The sequence below is a fragment of the Ursus arctos genome, unplaced genomic scaffold (assembly GCF_023065955.2).
Source record: "Ursus arctos isolate Adak ecotype North America unplaced genomic scaffold, UrsArc2.0 scaffold_14, whole genome shotgun sequence".
Lineage (NCBI taxonomy): Eukaryota > Metazoa > Chordata > Mammalia > Carnivora > Ursidae > Ursus > Ursus arctos.
The window spans coordinates 7,503,856-7,518,328 of NW_026622808.1; the positions used below are offsets into that span (position 1 = coordinate 7,503,856).

General features: G+C 45.3%; 1 protein-coding gene across 2 annotated transcripts; it reads left to right on the forward strand.

The window, feature by feature from the left end:
* The first annotated feature begins 1,123 nt into the window (after positions 1–1,123).
* Positions 1,124–13,331, forward strand: TMEM220 (transmembrane protein 220). Of its 2 annotated transcripts, XM_026521013.4 has the most exons (6): positions 1,124–1,293; positions 1,934–1,963; positions 5,924–5,984; positions 7,939–8,062; positions 9,376–9,435; positions 11,945–13,331. In XM_026521013.4, the coding sequence occupies exons 1-6, from the start codon at positions 1,201–1,203 to the stop codon at positions 12,078–12,080; spliced, it is 504 nt and encodes a 167-aa protein (XP_026376798.1). In that variant the 5' UTR covers positions 1,124–1,200; the 3' UTR covers positions 12,081–13,331. The 2 variants fall into 2 exon arrangements, with proteins under 2 accessions (XP_026376798.1, XP_026376800.1); XM_026521015.3 differs by lacking the exons at positions 5,924–5,984; positions 7,939–8,062; positions 9,376–9,435; positions 11,945–13,331 and adding an exon at positions 3,933–4,780 and having other exon boundaries at positions 1,161–1,293.
* Positions 13,332–14,473: the final 1,142 nt, after the last annotated feature.

Below are 14,473 nucleotides of genomic sequence, written 5' to 3' on the forward strand. Positions count from 1 at the left end.
AAAGCCCATAAAGATAAATGAGCGTGTCTGCAGAAAAGCTGTGAGCTGTGTAAGATGCCAGAATTAACTGTCCCCACAAAGAAATTACCATAATGCTTACGGGGCACTGAAAGTTCCTCCTGCTCTGGAAAGAAATGCCTAAATACTAATCAGAAAATGCACACAGACCCAGCGCCTCTTTCTTTCTCCACCACCCCCCACCCCCCTCACTCCCCGATCTCTTTTTTTTCATGTGAGGAAGGCAGCCTTGGTGACCAGGCAGCAGAGATGGACCTATAGGGTTCAAATAGGACCTCCTTCCACCACCCAAGACCTGCGCTGAAAGTGGACTCACCACCTCCAGGCTGACCTCAAACTTCCCAACTGATTGTGTTCTCCTTTCCAGTTTCTCTCTCTACTGGGGCAAAGCACCCCGTGATGGGAACCGAACCACCCTTCAAGGCAGTAAGGACTGCCCTGGGCCAGCAAGACCCCGCCCGTGACTGACCCCAAAACTTCGATCCACCTGACCTGCACGCCCACCTGCACAGTCAGCAGCGCACACACGCGTCCCTGCCCCTCGTTTTCCTTATGTAAACCTGGAAGTACTTTCAGCACTTTGGAGGCAGTTTTTGAGCGGCCAGCCGTCTGTGGTCTTCCCGGTGTCGGCCTCCCTGAAATAAATTCCTTTCTTGTTTCCCCACCAATCCGCTCCCTGCCTTTGGAGTTTGTCAGCGGAGTAGTGACCAAATCTCCTCTGTTTGGGGGCCCCGGAGCCAGGTGCTCTGCGCCCTGCTACACTGCTATCTTGGCCAAGTCATCCCGTCGCTCTGGGACCCGCTTTCCTCACCTGTGACATGGGGACACCACACCTTCCTTCCCCACGTTTTGGGGAGAATCTAATGGGAGAAGTAGTAAGGCTCAAGTAGTGCCACCTCCTTACCCGGCGAGCGGCGGCCAGTGGCCAGGCAACACCAGGGGACTAGAGAAACTGGCGCGGGACAGATCACGTCCCAGGGGAAGCAAGGGGCTCAGCCGGTGGGCCCCGCTCAGGCGCCCGCCCCCACGCCAAGCACCGCCCAACACCACCCCCGCCCCGCCTCCAAGCCATTGCCACGCCCCATGCCCTCGCCCCCACGCCAAGCCACGCCCCGGTGTGACTGCCAGCTCCGTCCCGACGCCACGCCCAGTGCCAAGCCCCGCCCCGAGCTGTCGGAGTCCATGGCGCCTGCGGCGGGGCGCTGGGCCCCCGGCCTGTGGCGGGCGTGCAACTGGCTCATGGCCGCGTTCTTCGCGCTGGCGGCCTTGGTGCAGGTCAGCGCCCCTGCCCCGGGACACGGGACGCGGGAGGCGGGCGAGGGGCCCTCGGGCTCTGCAGGGCGCTGAGCTTCGAGCTTCGTCCCTGGCCTGGCGCACGGTAGACTAACGGGGCGGGCGGGCCGTGTACGCGGAGGACGGAGATTGGGGGTTACGCCCCGGGACCCCCACCCCATTCCCCGGCCGAGAGGTAGGTGTGTCCACGTGACCGCCGGACCCCTCTCCCGTGCCACGTGCTGGGAGGAGCGGACTAGCAGACGCAGCCTGTGATGGGGACCCAGCCTGGTTCACGGCCGAGGCGAGGAGACAGACAGAACCCGATGTGGCGCGGGTACCCTCTCAAGTCTGCTTTGGGACCCCGTTCCAAAGAGTTGCCCTTATCTTAAGACCGGAGGCCCTCACAATACCTCGGTCAGACGTCTGTGCGGTCCTGTACGCAGTCGTGTGGCTGTGCTCAGCCAGCAGCTGCCACGACCACCATGATCCGCTAGACTAGGTCTTATTCCCGTTTTGTAGCCTCGCTGCCTAGTGCAGCGTCTGGCACGAAACACACCACTGCGATGGATCCCGGAGCAGACCAAATGCAGGGCTGAGCGCCACAGAGTGTCTGCTAATGCCTGATGTTTTGGCATTCCAGGTAAATGATCCGGATGCGGAAATATGGATGGTGAGTATGAGCTGCTTTCCTCCGTTTCCAGGAACCGCGGAACGGCACAGCACACGGTTTTCTGTCTTTGTCCTGTGCCTCCCTGCCTTAAGTACATGAAAACTTAGATCATTTGTAAGCCCTTTTTCCTAAAATATCAGGGAAGAGGGATCAGAGTGGTAATGTAATGTGTGTGTGTGTGTGTGTAAGAATTCAGAATTTTCCAGAGACATTAGGGGCCTTTCAGCAATATTCCCTTTGAATAAAAATGGGCCAACTGAGGACACTTTTCTGAAGACACACAGTAGACTTCCCAAGGTCAACAGCCATTCCTCATGCGTTTCTACCCAGAAACTCCAACAAACATTTCACCAGAAAATGGCAGGCCTAGGGTTTGCCAGTCTTCTAATTCAGTGAGTTATGTTTATAAAAAATAATTAAAGCTCATAAAATCTACAGAATACATTTAACCAATGCTCTGGTTGAACTATTTGGAGGAGGTGGAGAAATCATTCCATACATTTTCTGAAATATCTGGATTTTGCCCAGTTTCTTTCAAAACAGGTACATAAGACTTTGCAGTATCACCAATGAGATGATTTGGGCTTTGGAATAATATTGACTGTGTACAGATCAGCAACAAATGAAAGCATTTGGCTCTGTCGTGCAAAATTCTGGTCAGTGTTTTGAGTGCAGAACTCATTCTGACACTGCTTATTGTCCAGTTTCACGCACCCTTGCATCGAATCACGCTGCCTCTTCCTCAGCACTCTGGCCCATATCCTGAGTTCCAAATATTATTTCCCTGCAGACAAGTCTCCAATACACAGCTTAATGTAGAATTTCCAACACTGACTCCTCCAACACCCCAAAGTCCTACAGCATCTTTCCCTCCTAACCCCCCTCCTCTCCTGACTCACTCATTTCTGTCAACGGCAGAATCATCCTCGGGCTCATCCTTGCTCCAAACCACAGGCATCTCTAACATCTCTCGGTTCCTTACCACTGCCTTTGAGATCTTTCAAAAAATAAAATGAAGAACAAAGCATCCAGCAAAACTCAATCTAGGTCTAACTGCTTGTCTGTCCGGTATGTGTATACTTCACCTCCCACTTCCTGCTTGGGTGACATAGCATGAAGAATAATAGACACCAAGTCCCCACAGACATCCTCCCTCCTCGCCAGTTTCACCCTCCATCACCTTCCACGTGGACTCCTTCAATAGCTTCCTGATTCTTGGAGCTGCCTCTAACCTCTTGCTCTCCTTGAACAATTTCCACATTATCACTTCCTGCTTCAAAAACGTCCCTCATTTCCCAAGATCCCTGAGTTACAACTCCCCAGGTTGGCGCTCAAGGCCACCCACAGTGTGGGTCCAATCCACCTTCCAAGCATGTCTTGGAAGTCCGATCTACCTATAATACTTACTGTGTCTTGCCCCTAGAATTCCTGTATGTCATACCCAAACTTCAGAGTCTATCTCAAGTGCTGTGTCCCTCAAAAAAAATCCCTCTGCCTCATTCCCATAGGTTCCAACCGTCCTTCCTTTGGACCTTTAATTAATGACACATTCTGCTTTACATTCGAGTTGGTTCTGTACATGCCAGCTCCTGGGAGAACAGCAACCAGTTCTTCCTTCTTCTTGGTAGTCCTCAGGCAACCTAACACAGAGCCTTCCTATGGCCACCCTTCTGTATTGACTCTTGAATAAAAGCAGCACAGATGAGCCAATACTAGGTAATTGGGCCTTGGGGGCTTGTACGGTGCCTGACTCATTTCCATGTCCCCTACTTCATCTTGCTCATGAAGGATGTGTGTATCAGGATGCATACAGGAGCAAATAGAAAATCTGACTAGCATCAGGTTAGAACAATAGAGTATCTCACTTTAGAAGTCCAGAGGCAGCTGCTTGATGACCAACAATGTCATCAAAGACCTGGGCTTTGTGGGTCTTTTCTCTGCCACTTGCAATATCCTCTCATGTCCACAGAATGGCTGCTGCAGCTCCAAACATCATGCCCAGACAGGAGCATCCCAAGTAGGAAGAAACAAGACAGCAGCAAAACGATTTTTCCTCCTGTGCTTTCTTCCCTTTGATCAGGCAGGAAATGTTACCCAAAAAGCCCTTCAGACAGGCTGCTGTTCAGTGCGTGCATACCAATATGGTTTATGGTCTGGGACCCATCCTGCTTGGTCAGTGTCTGCATACTGGTTGTTGAAATGCTCTGAGTATCAGCTTTGCCCCTACAAGACTTCTTACATTTCGTGGCTGGAGCATGATCACCCCTAGCTGAAGATGCTGGGAAAACAAATTGGCTTTTTCAGCTTTTATAATGGCAGCTGGACAAGGGAGAGAGACGTTAAGAATGAATGCCGGTGGGGAGGCGGGGGGCACCTGGCTGGCTCAGCTGGTATAGCCTGTGACTCTTGATCTCAGGGTTGTGAGTCTGAGCGCCATGTTGGGTGTGGAGATTAGTTAAAAAATAAAATCTTGGGATGCCTGAATGGCTCAGTTAAGCATCTACCTTAGGCTCAGGTCATGATCCCAGGGTCTTGGAATCGAGTCCCCCATCAGGCTCCTTGCTCAGGAGGGAGCCTGCTTCTCCCTCTCCCTCTGCCTGCTGCTCCCCCTGCTTGTGCGCACACTCTCGCTCGCACTCTCTATCTGACAAATAAATACAATCTTTAAAAAAATAATAAAATAAAATCTTTAAAAAATCAAATGCCATTGTACTCAAGAACTATATAGTAAATTAAATATTGTAAATAAATGATGCTCTGGGTTTAAAAAAAATACACCAACATAAAAATAAAAGACCATTATCAATGGGTTCTACTGAGTTCATTATTGAGTATGCTGTATTATTTTACCTTGTGTACTAGAAACCATTATTTTCAGTCTCTTGGTCCTCAAAAAGAATTTTTTTATCTTATTCAAGATAGAGAAAAGCACTTAAGGATTAACACGGCACAACTGCCATGAGAAACCACTGTTTAGTTCAAAGGCTGGTTTTGTTCATATGTTTATAATATAAAGAAATAAGAAGGTCTCAGACCCCTTAATCTGTTAATGACAGGTATCTGATACATTTGAGTGTACATTTATTAAAAACTCTCTGCTGAACATTTCTTACAGAGGGCACAGTTAAATGTTGTATGGTGTGTGTGTAACTTCTCTTTCTTCCTCTCTTTCTCAGTGGCTAAGTCATGCAGGTTTTCATTAGGAGAAAACTACCCCCTTACTGCTCCAAGCGTGGACCTTAGCGCAGCGGCAGCATCCCCTGGGAGCTGGTTAGAAAAGCAGAATTTGGGCCATAGCCCAGACCTCTAGAATCAGATCTGCATTTTAACAAGTTTTCCAGGCGATTTGTATACACACGGAACTTAGGGAAGCCCTGGTCTTCCCCCCGGTAGCAAGAATGCTTCCCTGGGAGAGACAACCACACGTGCAAATGTCAGTCTTGGCCATCATTAGGGATGCAGTAGGAAAGATGAACACGGGGTCTGTAATCCAGATGCCCTCTCGCCCCGGGATCAAGACAGACATGTTTCTGTGGTGGAAACAAATGACTACCCGTGTGCGGCTCTGACAGCTTCTGATAAGGGAAGATTTCTGACGTGAACACCACAGTTGAGACGGTTAAGCAGCTACGTTTCTTGGACACCCACCATGCCTCCCGTACGCCTAAGCAGGCCTGTTCTACTCGCCCTCTGCCCACAACACACACGCCTGAGCGGGTCTGGCTAGAGTCACCTGCTGAGCATGAGGCTTGAAGACAGGGCCTCCTCGGGGCCCATCCTCCAAACTCCAAAAGAGCTTGTCAGCAGTTTCCAGAATAAAGAGCCTGATCTTAGTGGATGCAGACACTGTCAGTCAACTTTCTATGGTCTCACCATCTTTCTGTGCTTTCTAGACCCCTCTGAACATCTAAATGGGGCATACTTCCTCACCCCTGTCATCTCCTCCCTCTTCGTGAACAGGTGGTGTACCTGATGCCTGCGGTGCTGAGCCTGCTTGTGGGACTTAACCCTCTCGTCACGGGTATGGACCCCAGATTCTGCACAGACATGTAGCAAATCAGATTTCTGACAGTAAGGACAGACTCCCGGGAGGAAAACGGGGCTCTCCAGGTCTCCTCGTTTCTGAGAACAAGAGGGGCTAATTCTAATCCAGGTCCCCTCACCCATCTTCAGGCAAACTTCACAAGGACCTGGCACACCAAGACAGCCTTTTTATCAGCTCAGAACCCGAGATTGCGAATGCTGGTGTGGAACAGGGGTTCTGCAGTGTAGCCCACGAGAGAGAAGGGCTTTGGTCACCACGCTGATTTCTTACGCCACCACGCTAATGGAAAATCAGCAACAGAGCGCAAACCTCGTGCCTCTGTAGTCAGTGGCCGTCAGTGTCCAGTACCACTCCCAGTAACCACTTTCTTATTTTGAATCCATTCAACACGTGTGTATACGGCCTGCTCCTTATTTAGGGAAATGGTGTATAATGTCCATACAAATGTCTAGGTTTTTCATTCATATATCTTGCTCTCCCTAACCTCCCACTGTACCGTCATAGTACCAACAGCGATTTACTGTGTGCTTTTATATGTTTTCCCCTGCTAGGCTGTAAGCCCTTCTCAAAAGTAGGACCATTCTAGCCCATTTTTGCCCAAGCCTTGCTAAAATACGGCCAGGAAGATGGTAGGTACTTAATGCTTGTTGAATGTGAATGGATGGCTCTAAGACACAGGCTTTACCATATATTTTGTAACCTGCTCCTAGGAATATACACATATCCATCCACTCCAGGTGGGTATACAGGTAAAAAAAAAAAATCACTTAATATAGCTGGTTTGTTTTACCCACAGGCTGCCTACCTGGGCAAAACATAGTTGCTTTGCTTTTTAATGACACTAAAAACTCTCAACAAACATTAAGTTGGACAGTTTTATTCACATAAAACTGTTTTTATATATAAAACAGTGTCTTATAACCAAAAAAAAAGTATATTTTACATTACTGATTACTGTACTAACATTTTCTTATTAATAGGGACTGTCAGTCCTGATGGGGTGTTCTTCACTGTCATGAAAACAGCTTCTTGGCCAGGGGGCCTTCAGAGTTCTCAGGGCCTTAGAATAAGGACCAGTGGTTCCCAGCTGGGTGGAGAAGACTCTTGTCCGCTGGATGCACGGGCTCCTTGTACAGGACCTGGAAGGTGTATTATTTGTGCTCCTTTAGTTGCAGGCAGGGAAAAAAACTCAACTCAAATGGGCTGTGAACTAAAAAGGAGACGTACTGGGATACTTGACTGAGAAAATCAGGGATGGTGCTGACTTCACGTGCTGCTGGTGGCTCAGAACTTGAACTTCTCTGCACCTCACAGTCCCACCATATACTGCTCTGACTTCAGTCCTGGGCCCCTCGTGGTAACCACTTCTTCGTGATGCTCTGTCCGACAGAAGATACAATCTGCTTCCCAGATAGCTCCGCAGAAGCCTCAGAATTGAGTTGTAGGCCCTGATTTGTCATCTGTTCAGAACCAGATCATGGCTGCTAAAGGGATGAAATGTGTTGACTAATCACGCTAAGGTCCAGTAGCCTGGGACACATGGCCTGGGTATGTGGGAAGGGCGGATCCCCAAAGAAAACAAACGGTAGTTGTCGTAGAAAGGGGACACAGTGGACAGCCAAGACACTAAACGTCCACCTAAGTTTATTGCTGCTGCTTTTACCTCTGTGATGTCCCTCAAAACAAAACGAAACTTGCAGAAGCCCCAGCTCTATTTTTTTTTAAAGTAGGTTCCACACCCCACGTGGGGCTTGAACTTAGGACCCACGATCAAGAGTCACATGCTGTACTGACTGAGCCAGTCAGACGCCACCCCAGCTTTTTCGGAAGGTTTACCTGAAAGCAGATACTATGGCAGCGCAGATACGAACAGGTCGTTTCCCCTGGGGTGTGATTCCATGATTAACAGCACCAGAACCTCTATTTTTAGGCAACTTCATCTGGAAGAGTGTCTCTGCAATACACATATTGCTTTGTATGGCGTGGGCTGGCAGCTTGGCGGGCCACCTCTGGCTTCACTCCCAACAGAACATCCTACATGAGGAAGAAGGCAGGTGAGCCGTGACTTTTGCTCCTCGGAAGGGGTGGGGTAGAACTGAGAAATCTGTTCCTCTGTAACCCCTTATCTGCACCATGATGACTCAGCTCCCCAACTACACCCTGAGGAGCAGGGGACGCATTATCTCCTTGATAAGCTGAAGAAGCAGGAAATGAGCCAGGATTCACACCTAGCACCGTGCACTATGTTCCGCAACCACGGCCAAAGGCAGTCAACACCTGCATTACGTTACCGTCAGGCAGGTGACCTTGGCTCCCTTACAATGAACGAGCAAGGACGCCATACAGTAACACTCAGTCCAGTCTCACGAGGTGAAAGCTCCATCGGCATTCTGATTTAGTTGTGGTTCTGGCCAAAATCATCCCTACAAGAGGTCAGTATGTTAAGTCACCCTCTGTCAGCCTTGCCCCGCTACGTCCCATCTCCTCCCTTTGTAAAGGCCATTTGTTCTTGTTTCATCACCTCTTCCTTTGCTTCCTCCCACCCTTGACTCCCTGGCCTCATGCATAGCCCCTTTTCCTTCCTGTCCATCCTACTGCTAACACTAAGATTTAGAGACATAGAAGGTAACCAGCCCTGGTGAGGTGCTACTTTGTTATAGGCCCTAATCCTTGGGAAACTGGAGAGCAAATCAGGTTGGGTCTGCCCGTGGGATCGTCAACCCAATGGGTTGAATCACCTCTACCAACTTGAGGCCCATGAGTTATGGTGAGCTTCCAGTGGTACCATGGCCAGCTATGACTTTTCTACTCTATGTAAAAGATGTGTGCTTTTAACACATATTTCTAGAAGCATAGACCCACCCCAAAATCATTCGTCTGACTCATACTACAAATCATTCCTCTCCCCTAAGATGTGACCCAATCTCCTGCAGCAGGTGCTCCATTATTTACGGATCTGAGTTCATCCCGCCTAACACTGAACACGCTAAAACAATGCAAAATTGATGCCTGATAAATCTGCGATAGTTTTCTTGCTTGTATTATATTCCTCCCAGTGACCTGAAATAAGTGATCTATTTGTGTTTTCGTTTTGCTGGGGTTTTTTGGTCACTTAGAAGTTGGGGAACAGGGATGGAGCTCACATCTGTCTCGTAAGATGAAACTTATTTTCATATAAGGCATTAAACTATCTGAAAAAAAGTAACTTTTTAATCTTGGCTAGACCTGAAAATATTCTGTAGATGCTGTGTATCTTGGGGGAAGTTCATCCAGTAATCAGCAGAAGCTAGTGGTCATGGAGAGAATGGGATGATATGCATCTCACTCGTAGCTGCTTCAAAAATCTGAAATGTGTGCTATTTTATAGGGAGCTGTTTGGTCTGGTGATTATCACAGTATGGATGGGCCTATGTCACAGTTCATCAAAGTAAGTTCTCAACTCATAGCTAAAATGTCTTCAAGGTGGGTCAGGTCAGATAGGCAAGTGCAAGTATTGACATACATATACAAACCAGAATCTTTGAAAGAAATCTTTCCTTTCCCTAAGGAAGGCCCATGGTAGTTGAATCAGAGGTTCACGATCACGCACACTTTTATAAATGCCAGCTTCTGACGTGGCCAGTGTAACAGGGAACTGTCAGCCAAAAGGGTGTTCTTTAGGGAGAGGGAATATGATCTCACAGAGAAGCTTGGAGATTTACGAAAGCATGAAGAGCAAAGAAAATATAAAAGTGTGGGTACATACAGATGAATATTAACTTTATAAAATAGTAGTAATAATGTTTCATGGGGCTTAAACATATAAAGAATAAAAATACGTGACAATAGCAGCACAGAAGGAGATAAACAGAGTGAAAGTGTTCTAAGAACCTTGAAACAGCAAATTAAACCCAAAGAAACAAGAAAATACTCATAAAAGCAGAAACCAATGAAATGAAAACTCAACATAAAAAATGGAGGACTGAGAAGGCCAAATACTGGCTTTATAAAATGATTCATAACATCGATAAGCCCTGCCAAGACTAAAAAGGAAAAAACAATAAAAGTGAGAGCAGGGAAGAGGAAGCAAAAATAGAGAATATCAGGAATGAAAAAGAAAATGTTACTACATATGGAGTAGACCTTGCAAAAATCACAATAGGATATCATGAACAACTCCTTGGCAATAAATTTGAAAATATAGACAAAATGCATAAATTACTTTAAAAATACAAATTAGCAAAACTGACACAAGAAGAAATTCTCCAGAATAGTCCCATAGCTATTAAAGAAATTAAGTCCTCAATTTAAGTTTTTGCTAAAAAAAAAAAAACTCTAGACCAGATGGCCTAACTGGAGAATTATACCTAATATTTAAGGGAAAAAGAATGCCAACCTTTAACAAACACAGAGAACAGAAAAAAAGAAGAAACACTTTACAATTCATGTTATAAGGACAGAATAATCTTGATATCAAGACTTGACAAGAACATTTTTAAAAGGGCGGGGGTGGGGGTAGCAAAGAAATTACCGGGCAGTCTCACTCATGGCTGCAGATTGAAAAATTCTAAACAAAGCAATAGGGAATCAAATCCTGCAATATTTAACCCAACCACCAAGTTAACACAACACAATTTAACATTCAAAAGCCAACCAATGTTTTCTATCACATTAACAGAATAAAAGAAAAAAGTAAACCATCTCCTCAATCTATTCAGAAAGAGTGTTTGGTAAGATTCATCATCTGTTCACAAGAGCTGTTGGAAAACAGGTGTAGAAGCTGATAAGTGTTATCAGCACCAAAGCTTGAGGCTCAGTGGAGAGCCACTGAAAACTTTCCTTCTGAGATCAGGATCCAGAAGGGGTTAGCCACCACTTCCACTTCTGCTCAACACTGCTCTAGCTAGGATCATAGCCAGTCCAATAAGGCAAGAAAAAGAAATAAGAAGCGCAACAATTGGAAAAGAAAAATGTTCATTATCGTGGCTGACGTGATTGCATATACAAAAAAAAGAAAAGCAAACAGAATCTAAAGAGTTACTAGAGTGAGTGAGTTCAGCATGACTGCTGGGCACTAGGTGAATGTACTGAAACCAGCCACATTTTTATCAACAAGTAACAGAAAATGATAAAAACAAGAGGTTAATCATAAATAATAACATCCAGAAATCAACTCCCTAGGAGTAAATCTAAAGAGATGGGCAAAATCTCTATAAATAAAACCATAAAACACTGTGGGAGAAATTAATGAAGATCTAAATAAGTGGAGGGATAAACCCGTACTGGTAAACGGATAAACAAATGAAAGAGTGGAATCTAGAAACAGGTCCACACACAAGCAGACCCTTGACTTACGACAGACGTAGCAGTGCAGGTGCAGCAAAGAAAGGCCGACTTCTCAACACACAGTGCTGGATCAACGGAAGCCCATATGGACAAACCTTCCCTAGCCGACTTCCATATCTATCAGTTGCAGGTGGATTACAGCTCTAACGTGAGAAGCAACAGTAAGACTTTTAGAGAAGATAACCCCAAATCTCCAACACCTTGGGGAGGAAAAGCTTTCTTAAACACGACACAGAAATCATTAGGAAAAGATCAATTTTAACACTGCCTAATTAATCAGTGACTTCAGTCCCTCAAACGACATCATTATGTGAGTGGGAAAAGCTATCTGCAACACATCGAAACAACAAAGATTTGCATTAAGAATGAAGAAATCCTGGGGGCACCTGGGTGGCTCAGTCACTTGAGTGTCTGAGGCTCTTGATTTCAGCTCAGGTGTCAATCTCGGGGGGCGGGGGGTTGAGCCCCACCTTGGGCTCCATGCTGGGCGTGGAGCCTACTAAAAGAAAAAAAAAATGTGTTCACCAAATTCAACCTTTGTACTTATTTCCAAAGCAACCCAAAATTTTTATTGGATTTTTATTGATAATAGTTCCTGTATGTCTTTATAGGAATCCAGTTGGTGGAAGAATTCAGTTGGCTATTGCCATTATAATTGCTCTCCTCCCGTTTATCTCTTGGGTCTACATCTACATAAACAAGGAGATGAGGTCCTCCTGGCCAACTCACTGCAAGACAGTAATTTAAATGAAGTCAAGAATCCTCTTCTTCACATGAGTATTGTCATTCAATTGTTTATACACGTGGTTGTAACAAGCCAATTTCCTAGGAGTTTATTTTGCTAATTTGAGCTAATATTAGTGGTGATTAAAAAAAAAATCCTAAGGACTTTCTGAGGATGCCTATGACACAGCATGGGTTTGCACGGGACTGGTAAGAGATGGGGGCCTGGCATTCAGTTGTGTCACAGTGTAGTAGAAAAGGCCCAGAATGAAAGTTCGGAAATATGAATTCTAACTCAGCTTCTCACTACCTATATGACTTGGGCAAATATGTGAACCTCCTGGTGGATGTCTTCATCTGTAAAATAGGATTAATGCCGGATCTCCTACTTGTGCGGTTGCAAGGATTAGGCTGGAGGATATGCAAGCACTCCAAAAATACCAGGTGCTTATAAGGGGCTACACATGATTAAAACAGAGGAAAGCAGGGTTTGGTGATAGGGCAGATACAGAAAGCGCTCAAGAAACGGCTGTGCCCCTGCACCGAACTCACTATATGGGACCAGCGCAGTGCCATTAACTAAATGAGGACGCCAAGTGAATGCGTGTGTCTTAGAAAGAAAGGAGGGTTAGGTAGGATAAAGGAATTTGGGACCAAAAGAAAAGAGGGAATATCAACTACACTGTAAATTTAAAATAAGACCAAAATCTGTACACTTTTTAAAAATGAGTGTCAAAGGTAACCCGGGGGAGAAGACCATTTTGGAGCTGTACTCTCCAAAGTCATAGCCTACAGTTCCATAACCTTGATGCCTACACACACACACAACATGGGAACATCACGACGGTGCATACTATGTGACATGATAACACAACCATAACATGTTGCATTGAGCACCTGAAATGTGGCCAGATTGAGGAAGTACAATCCTACTTTTTTTGTTTTAATTTTAAAACGTGTCAGTTCAATCATTAGAAAACTTATGTGTCTGGAACGACTGGATGTGTGAATCTACTTCTTTAACTGCAAGTTTTAGATCTAAATACAGATCAAGTATTTCCAGTGAAAATGTAATGTCCCATGCGTGGGTTATTAAGTATAAAATACATACTGGATTTTAAAGACACAGTACAAAAAGAATGTAAAATATTCTTATACTGATTACATGTTGAAATGATATTTTAGATACTATGTGAGTTAATATAAAATATTATCATTAAAATTAATTGTTATCTGTTTCTATTTACTTTGTAAAATAGGACTGCTTTTAAATTACTTCTGTGGCTCACGTCGTATTTTGTTGGATGGTGATTTTTTTGCATCTGCTAGCACGAAACTCTGGAGTTAAGATTCCATTTCATGAGATTTAGGAAATACTTCACTCAAAAAATATTACTACCAACCATATATTGGGAGACAACCATGTATCGGGAGAGTGGAAATAAGTATGGCCATTTGTCTGTTTTTACAGCCTTTAACACAATATTAAGTATTCTATAAATATTTGTTAAAGGAGGTATGTATGGTTTTTGTTTTACACAATGGCCGGTGGACAGGCAAAATTCTCTGTTAAGATTTAGATGAGGGGGGGCGCCTGGGTAGCGCAGTCGTTAAGCGTCTGCCTTTGGCTCAGGGAGTGATCCTGGCGTTCCGAGATCGAGTCCCACATCAAGCTCCTCCGCTGGGAGCCTGCTTCTTCCTCTCTCTCTCCCCTCCTGTGTTCCCTCTCTCACTGGCTGTCTCTCTGTCACATAAATAAATAAAATCTTTTAAAAAAAAAAAAAAAGATTTAGATGAGGGGAAAAAATCCAGTCGATATTAAAGCAAATAACGTGAAACTTATTTTAAGGGTGAATAAAATACAGATAAAGGATTCCGTTGCTCCAATGTGCATTTAGCTTGCATGATGCTTATGGTTTTTACATCTTTCCTAATATAACTACTAAAACCACACAGGAAAAAACGGTTTCATTTGCAAATTCTATCTGGGATCTACCTATCCTCCAAGTAATGCTTGATTCTGTGCTTAAAAGACAGAAATGTTCCGACCAAAAAAGAAGTGATGGTCAAAATATACTTTCATGCTATCTGCACCTCTGGCATCACACTATGAATACTGTGATTATACGCAGTTCCTTTTATGTATCTATGGGCGCCACCTCCTAAAAGGAGCCTCTGTTACTGAGATTGTTGTAAACTCCAGTTCTCAATTGAATTTCGTAAGCTCGATGTCTCTATTATCCAAGCCTCTGCCTTCCCACCAGTCTTTTTTCTTCCCTCTGGCACTCCTCTCCGTCAGCCTCTCATTATCCGCTGCCAGGACTGAGACACAGATCTAATCACAGCTTCCCCGCGGAAACGAGGGCTCCTTGCTGTCTGACAAGCCCAGTTCTAACTGTGGGCTCATCATTCAAGGC